The sequence below is a fragment of the Mchenga conophoros genome, linkage group LG23 (assembly GCF_057382185.1).
Source record: "Mchenga conophoros isolate Kocher_MC1m ecotype Shallow Benthic linkage group LG23, M_conophoros_male_GT1.1, whole genome shotgun sequence".
In the NCBI taxonomy this organism is placed as follows: Eukaryota; Metazoa; Chordata; class Actinopteri; order Cichliformes; family Cichlidae; genus Mchenga; species Mchenga conophoros.
In genome coordinates, this window is record NC_140547.1 from 17,609,567 (window position 1) to 17,618,110 (window position 8,544).

At 41.7% G+C, this 8,544-nt stretch overlaps 1 protein-coding gene across 1 annotated transcript; it reads left to right on the forward strand.

Annotated features, from left to right (window-relative positions):
• Positions 1-799: 799 nt before the first annotated feature.
• Positions 800-8,050, forward strand: LOC146546950 (tumor necrosis factor receptor superfamily member 5-like). The gene is made up of 6 exons (XM_085263922.1): positions 800-815; positions 5,582-5,677; positions 5,716-5,736; positions 7,475-7,562; positions 7,636-7,714; positions 7,988-8,050. The coding sequence occupies exons 1-6, from the start codon at positions 800-802 to the stop codon at positions 8,048-8,050; spliced, it is 363 nt and encodes a 120-aa protein (XP_085120048.1).
• Positions 8,051-8,544: the final 494 nt, after the last annotated feature.

An 8,544-nucleotide genomic window follows, 5' to 3' on the forward strand; every position in this document is an offset into this window, starting at 1 on the left:
TGTTTCTTGTCCACATGGCTGAGAGTGGTGTGTAGGACGTGGGCGATGGCATCCTCTGTGGATCTGTTGGATCTGTAGGCGAACTGCAGCGGATCTGTGGTGTCTGGGATGGAGGAGGAGATGATGTTCTTCAGCAGCCTCTCAAACACCTTCATTACTACCGAGGTCAGTGCAACTGGCCAGTAATCGTTCAGGGATGAGGGTTTGCTGTTCTTGGGCACAGGGATGATGGTGGATCTTTTGAAGCATGTGGGGACCACAGACTTCGCCAGGGACTCGTTGAAGATGTAAGTGAACACACCTGCTAGCTGGTCAGCACAGCAGCGCAGCAGACAGCCGGTGATGCCGTCTGGCCCCGCCGCTTTCCTTGTGTTCACTCTCCTCAGTGCCGCTCGGACGTCATGCTCCGCGATGCTGGTCACCGGTCTCTCGCTGATGACGTCACTGTCCTCGGTAGTCAGGCGGTAGATAGCATTAGCCGCCTGGCTAACCTCGAAACGGGCATAGAACTGATTCAGCTCGTTGGTGAATGCAGAGTCAGCGTTGATCAGCGCAGTGTCCCTGGCTTTGTAGTCCGTAATGGTGCGTAGTCCGTGCCACATACTCTGTGTGTCGCCCTGGTGGAAGCGGGACTCCACACGTTCCCGGTACCGGCGTTTGGCATCTCTCACCGCGCGCCTCTGCTCGCGCATGATGCCAGCTTAGCTGGACATCTTTGGGTCAAAAAGACGTATCACCGTGTACTACGTAACTTCTTTTGGCCTGGACTAAAATCGGATGTGGTGAAACATTGTCGCTCATGTCATACATGCCAGGTAGTGGGAAAGCCAAATAAACCGATTCCGCCAGTGCCTCTTCACCCGATTCCAGTGCTGGGTGAGCCGTTTGAGAGAGTTCTGTTGGACTGTGTGGGCCCGTTGCCAAAAACAAAATCAGGCCACCAGTACATATTAACGGTAATGTGCGCTGCCACTCGTTTTCCAGAGGCAATTCCATTACGTACATTAAAGGCAAAGAACGTTGTGAAAGTCCTGACAAAAAATTAAAATTAAACATTAAATGTCCAGCCCTCCACTATCCAACTTTCATAAACAAATGCTTCTCTCCTGATCATTGATTTATAAACACAACTTTTCTCCACATAGATACTATATTTGGAACAATAGAGACATTTTATACAAACATAAGTCCGTGTTTTTAAGTACTTGGTTTGATAATGGGATTCATCGTGTTGCACAACTTATAAATCCTGTTGGAGGTTTACTCTCTTACTCAGAATTTTTGAATACATATGGTCTTCCTGTTCCACCAAAGGAATATGCCATAGTGTTTGATGCTATCCCTGCTGGGGTCTTAATGTTGTTTAGAAATCCTGTTGTTAATTATTTGACCCCTTTACCACTGGATCCTGCTGTTACTTATGTCGGTCAGGTGTGTTTCCCCTCTGTAAAGAGGAAAAACCACAGTGAAATATGAACTCTGTTTCAAAAAGACAGAACTTGTGTCCCAACGGCTGTCGCCTACTGGAATAACTTATACCAGGACCTGGAATGGGAGAAGATTTGGACCTTACCGTCAAAATTTCAATTAAATAACAAAGGAAATATCTTTTAAAGTTATTCATTGTTTTTACCCAACCAGATCTTTTCTTGTACGTTTTAAAAAGGACATTGATGTTAACTGTACATTTTGTAATTGTGTGAAGGAATATATTTCTCATTTATTTTGGTCATGCTTATACACGAATCTTTTCTGGCAAGAATTTTGTGTTTTTGTTGTTTCCTTTATCTTTTCTGAGTTCTCTCTTTGTTACGAGAAAATATTGTTTGGTTTCTTTAAGTACCCCATGCACAGGGCAAACGAATTTTATTTGATTAATTTATTGATATTATTGGCTAAATTTCATTTACATAAGTCGAAATTTTCTAACGCAAAACCATCCTTTCAGTGCTTTTTAAATGAAACCAAACAATATGTTGAAACCATACAACATTCTCAAAATCTAAAAGCTGTCAAAACCATAAACTTATGTTCCTTGTTCAATATCATGTGATTCTTTAATAGACTGTGTCTGTGATGGACCGAGCAGTGAAGGAAACTTAGGCACAGGTTAAAGTCCAAAAAATGATTTTTTTATTTAACCCAAAAAAACATAATTGGTTAACTCATGCAAAAAGAATCAAAATATTGGGCCCATAAAAGAGGTCAAACTAACAAAACTCTACTCAAAGTTGACAACACAACCGATAACACACACAAACTGACCTACCTTAATGAGACAAAGGGGAAACTTAAATAGTGGCTGATCAGCCCACAAAAACAGGAGAAGGGGTAAAACACACAAAACCTAACTAAACCAAACATAATGAACTCCAATTCCCCCCCATGGTCCTGAGTTATGGCGTGAACCAATTTGTAGCCTTCCTTTAAAGCTCGCTCCGCCCCTTTTCCACCTCTTGGCTCCTTAATCAAGGGACTGGAACAGCTGCAACTAAGGTAACTCAGAAAACAAAAGATTAATCATACATAACAGTGTAAACTAAAATGTGCGCACTTATTTTAGAATGCAGTGTTATGTGGATATGTGAATTAACTAAACCAAAACCAGTTATTTATTGTCCTGTAAATAAATTCCTATATTTAAAGAAAGAAATGTGAATGCAAGGTTACTTATAAGTAGTGATGGGCAGATGAAGCCCCATGAAGCACTGAAGCTTTTCATCCAATTGGTTCACCCCAATGCGAAGCTTCATGAAGCTTCATTTGCTCTAGCAGGACACCTACTGGACGTAAAAAATAATAGCTGGCATGAATTTGAAGAGTGTGGCATTTTGCACACAGCCTGTAAATGTCAACAACAAAAGGAGTGTGTAAAACATGTATATTGTAGTGATGGCAGCATACTGTGTATATTTATAGTGGCAGTATGGAAAATGATTATTTGGAAATGCTTGAAATGGAAATGATCATTTACTGTGAGGTGAGGTGTGGTTGGGGTGTGGACAGTAGTTGTGCTTTTGTAACGTTGAGGTATGGACAGCTACACACTGAGGCGTCAGTCCTGCCTGTTCACATTTTATTCTGTAAAAACTAAATTTTCACTGCTTTTATGACCTTTTTAGTGGGGAGAACATAGCTAGGATTTAATGATTTAACAAATCTTTTAAATCCTTTGTCCTCCACAATGCTAAATAGCTGTGAGTCCTCAATCACCATGCTGACCAGGTCTTCATCTATTTGAGATTGTTCTCCTGAGGAAAGACAATAAAGATAAAGCACAAATATAAATATCACACACGTAACTTATTACAGTTGTATAATATTGTTATATCATTTAGTAACATTACTGCATGCTATATTATCATTGCATTTGATGGCTCACCTGGTCTTGCTCCACAATCGGTGTTCCCCTTATTCTCATGCAAAGCTCTGTAGTGCCTAAGCATGGATGAGGTGTTGCTGTTATATCCCAGCTCCCTGGCACACAGCAAACACTTCACCTTGTACAAAAGTCAAGACAGCTCAACATAAATTGTATTGCACCATCAGTATCATGAAAATACATCTTCTGTAGAAATTTACATACCTTGTTGGGAGGAATAAGATCAAAATGTTCCCACACAGGGGAGGACATCCTCCTCTTCTTAGCTGGCTCCATTCTCTCCTGACTTTCTCTCCTCACTCTCATAAACCTCCAAACTGTCTCCAAACTCTCACTAACAACTCTCCATCAAACACCCACATTTTGAATGAAGTCTGAGGGGTTTATATCGCTGTCATATCTCGCGGCGAAATTCGAACCACTTCATGAACCAGTCACGTGGTACAGCCGGGCAGCGAGGCTTCGGACGTCATCATTTTCAGCTCCTCCCATAAATGAAGCAAGCCTCGATACGCGCTTTGCGGAAACGCCCCCTCCATTACTCGACACACGCTCCGAAGCCTCGATACAGAACGTCCCATCACTACTTATAAGCCTCTACACTAACATGGTGATATTACCACTGTGTGGCTGTAAGTGCAGCCATCACAGTGTCTATTTTGTTTTTTTTATACGAACCCCCTGACATTGTGTTTGCTATTTTGTATTTGTATATCTGTATTTTGTGCTTTGTCATTAAAGCGTATTCAAAAAACAAACAAAAAAAAAAAGGCAGCGAGGGTAAACTTCTCTTTTCCGGCTAAATGCTATTTTGAGTTAGCCTTCAGACAGAACGACACCGCTAAGGTAATCAGTGAGCGTCCGTCACAGACCGGGCATTAGTGATGGAGCTTATACAGCAGCACCATCAGCTTTATTGATCCGCTACGAGTGCGACACATTTTCTGTTCCAGGAAGTAGACGTGTGGAAGTAGCTACGTGTCCGTGTTTTTTGTTATTTAAAACATAAAATGGGAGCGTTCAAGTGTTCTTCCTACCTCTTTTTCCTAGCCTCCTTTCCTTGACCTGGATTGAAACGTGATCGGTAGTGATGTGCGATACCACTGATTTCCTTTCCGATACCAAGTAATATTCAGGGTGGTATCGACGATACTGATCCGATACCGATACTTTGTACAAAAACTTATTTTATTTATTGTATCTCAAATTATAGCATCATAATGATTACAGGACATCAGATTACTTGTTCTTATCACTTAATAATGCAGAGTTCATCATATAGAAATAAAAAAATCTGACGTTGTGCGCTATTTGAACACCTTGCCTCGCCCTAGCAGCACCTGTCCCTCTCCTCCTCTTCAATTCGCCTCAACATACGCTCGTCATATTCTGTGATATGATTTACTCTGAGGTGTTTGACAAGGTTAGTGATGTTGCCACAACCATACATGCCAACCCTCCCGATTTTTCCGGAAGCATCCCGAATTTCAGTGCCCCTCCCGAAAATCTCCCGGAGCCACCATTCTCCGGAATTTCTCCCGACAACAAAATTGAAAAACCATATCGCAGAATTCATTGCGCGGCCGAGCCAATTCCAGTTTCCAACAATAACGGCAGCTGCTTAGTTTTAATATTACTCTTATTTCTCTTTCTTCATCGCAAAACATAGTTTCAGGTGAGAATGTAGCTGTGTAAACTTCAAATATCTGAGCCGACCGACACATCGTCTTCAAACCCCCGCGTTCTTTCGCTACTCGGGTTAAACATGATATATAAGTCACTTTGATAACTTAAAAATGTTACTGTTTGACTTTTTCAGTGTTTTATTTGTTCGTGGGTAAATTGGTTTGGCTGAGATTAAAGTCATTAGATTAGATTGAATTAATATTTTTGGGCATTGGGCATAAACCGCCACGGACCGGTTTATGCCCGACAATATTTTCATGGACCGGCCTTTAAAGTATCGCGGATAAATACAACAAAATAAAACTAGTACCGGTAACGAAAAAAAGAAAATTTATTCATAACACACGTGAAAAGACCCAGGAAAACCGAGTAAACGATAAAAACAATAACAAAATAACGCTGAAAACCGATAAAAACCCTGAAAACTATACATTTCACACCTGAGCCTCAACGCTGCAGAATTTTTTCACAGATACATGAAACATGTTGAGTAAGTTCTTTTTCTGTTGGCAGGTTCTGGTCTCAGAATAAAGACACCGTGTACAGCAACATCAGATACACTCTGTGAACCACTGGAGGGATTCTACTGTGTCCACCCTACAGGACACAGCTGTGAGAGAGGACAGGGACACAGAAGCTGTAAACAGGACAGTACATCAGTCACAATGGTTGGTTTGTGTACCTTTAGGTTTGCTAGTCTTGTCTATATAAATAAAAAAATGTTGGGTGGATGGTACAGGATGGGCATCTGGCATAAAATCTTTGCCAAATCAACATTCTGACTCATCGAGAATAGGGCTGCCACGATTAGTCAACTAGTCACGATTATGTCGACTATCAAAATTGTCGACGAGTAATTTAATAGTCGACACGTCGTTTGAAGCTTTGTAAGATCCCAAAAGACGTAGGAATAAGTAGTAGGATTTAAGAGTGTAATAACGGACTGAAACAGAAGATGGCAGCACTGCATGTACAAGGATGCCAGCTGCCGTTAAACCCAGAAGAAGAAGAAGCTGTGTCCCAGAATTCATAGCGCGGCCCTGCTTGGTTTCCAACAATGGCGGCAGCTAATTCGTTTTAATGTTATTCTTATTATTCTTTCTGGATCACAAAATAAACGTTTAACATATTTTCAGGCGATAATGTAGCTGTGTAAACCTCAAATATCTGCTCAATTTATTAAGACATCACATATTTTCAAAAGCGCTCTGACGTTTTCGGAGATGTCTGTTACCCACGAGCTCGATAGCTAGCCGGGGTTCAAGGCTCACTAGATAATCGTTTGTGGCAGCCCTAATCGAGAATGAGATTTACATACCAGATGGTTTGGGGCCCAGGTTGTCAAATATTACCTTTGGAGCTTTTGAGCAACAGAGGAAGGTATGATAGGAAGCAGTGAGAGAGAAGGAAAGGAAAGGTGAGAGTACAGACAGTGATGGTAAAGAAAGAGCTGCTTTTATGATGGAGAGAAGAAACGTAGATAATAGTGTGTGTACAAGAGAGCAGGTGGAAGGGAGGCAAGGCCAGGATCATTGGAGGGGGATTCAAACTGCACCATGGTGTACATAGAAAGGGGAATGGAGTAGGGGTAACATTAAAGTAATAGCATGTAAACAGTGTTGTGGAGGTGGAGGGAGGCTCAGACAGGATCATGAGTCCGAACCTGAAACTTAAAGGAGGGATGTTGAATGTTGTCGCTGTGTACGGCCCACATGTCGGAGTCCAGTGAGAAGAGAGAAAGAGGTATTCTGGAGTAAGTTTTGTGATGTTGTAGTGGCTGGGGATTGGAGCAGACACTAGTATACATGCAAGTGATGAGGACAGTTAGTGGTGAATTTGAGGAAAAGATAAAAAAAAACTGTGGTGAACATGTACTGTAGGAAGAGGGTGGAACATGAAGTGACAATATCAGATGGTAAACTGTAGCATGAATGTGAAGAAGAGGAAGGAGAGCAAGTTGAAGAAGGAAGAATGTTCCCCAACAGTTGATTCAGTTGATCTGGACGTAGCATTTACAAACAACGAAAACGCTTTGTCCACTGTTAAAGCATTTTATACGCAGTGAAGTTGTAGTTATGAGCCAGAAGCTTGGATTAAACAGACTTGATTACAGAAACCTGATTACAACAGGATGATTATGTTAGTTTAAATGAGTCAACTCCCCCGAGTCGCTACTGTCAGAACCCTCAAAGCACAGGCTGAGGAAGAGGAGTGGTAGCAATCCTTCACTGTAGCTTATCAATCAACCAGAAACCAAGACTTTTAATGTTGGAGGTTCAGTGAGAGTGCAGAGAGATCGATACTGGTGGTGGTGGTGTTCAGCATCAGTGAGGGCAGATTAAGTTTAAGGTGTCAGTGTCAGTCCACACTGATCCACACATGTCGTTGTTGTCATGTTGTCATCAGGAGCAGCCTCCACAGACACTGAGTGCTCTGACTGCAGCAGTGGAACATTTTCAGATGGAACATTTCACTCCCGTCAGCAACACACACAGTAAGTGAAGCTTCAGAGACACATGTGCAACATCTGCACACTGTCCTCTAACAGTGTCTCTCTGTCCTTCCAGATGTCACTCACTCAACCTTCAGCTGATAACAGCAGGAACATCTGCAGCTGATGCTCAGTGTGGAGAAAGCAGCGTTAATGTGGGAACAGCTGTTGGTGGAGCTGTTACAATTTTAATTATTGGAGGATTATTATTATTATTGTACTTAAAAAAGAAGAGGTGAGGATGATGAAATGTTTTTTTATTCACTGCAACATCATATTTTGTGACACCAATTTTATTTTACTGATTTTGTTTAATCACAGAGAAAAACACAGGATCAATGTTTGTGTCTCTTTGTCAGTTTTCACTGTATCAGATGATGATAACACTGCTTTATCTAAAAACTAATGCTGTCTTCTTTCTTTAGTAGGAAAAACAGGACAAGCAGCACGTTATCAGAATGAAAGGTAAGACGGACTTGTTGAGCGAGTGAGCTTCACTGATGTCTCTACAGATGTATCAGAGCCTATAGCTTTAATCACATGTGCTTCTCTCCTCAGTGTGGACGATCATGAAGGAGAACAGAGAAGAAATGGTCTTCTCCCCCAGAATAAGACTAAATGGTAAATGGACTGGTCCTTACATATTGCTTTTCTACCTAAACACTGATTGCTTATACAATATGCCTCATTCACACAACCACTTTTTCTTCTAAACATTTTCTATCTATCATTCACGCCCCACAGAGCAGCTTGAGGTTCAGTATCTTACCCAAGGACTCTTAGGCATGCAGACTGCAGCAGGCGGGCATCAAACCACCAACCTTCCAATTAGTAGACCCCCTGAGCTACAGACATAAACATGTGCTGTTGTGATGCAGCTGGATGTTGTCAGAAATCAAACATCTGGATCATCATATCACTGCACGCACACTGAAACCTGCGGTGCTCCTGCTGACACACTCTTGATGACGTGACTGTACAAACA

What these genes read in the sequence shown, in the direction of transcription:
- LOC146546950 (XM_085263922.1), top strand. An exon ending in TGTCCACCCTACAGGACACA is followed by an intron (nt 5,678 to 5,715) that starts GCTGTGAGAGAG and finishes AGCTGTAAACAG; the next exon opens with GACAGTACATCAGTCACAAT. An exon ending in GTGGAGAAAGCAGCGTTAAT is followed by an intron (nt 7,715 to 7,987) that starts GTGGGAACAGCT and finishes TTTCTTTAGTAG; the next exon opens with GAAAAACAGGACAAGCAGCA.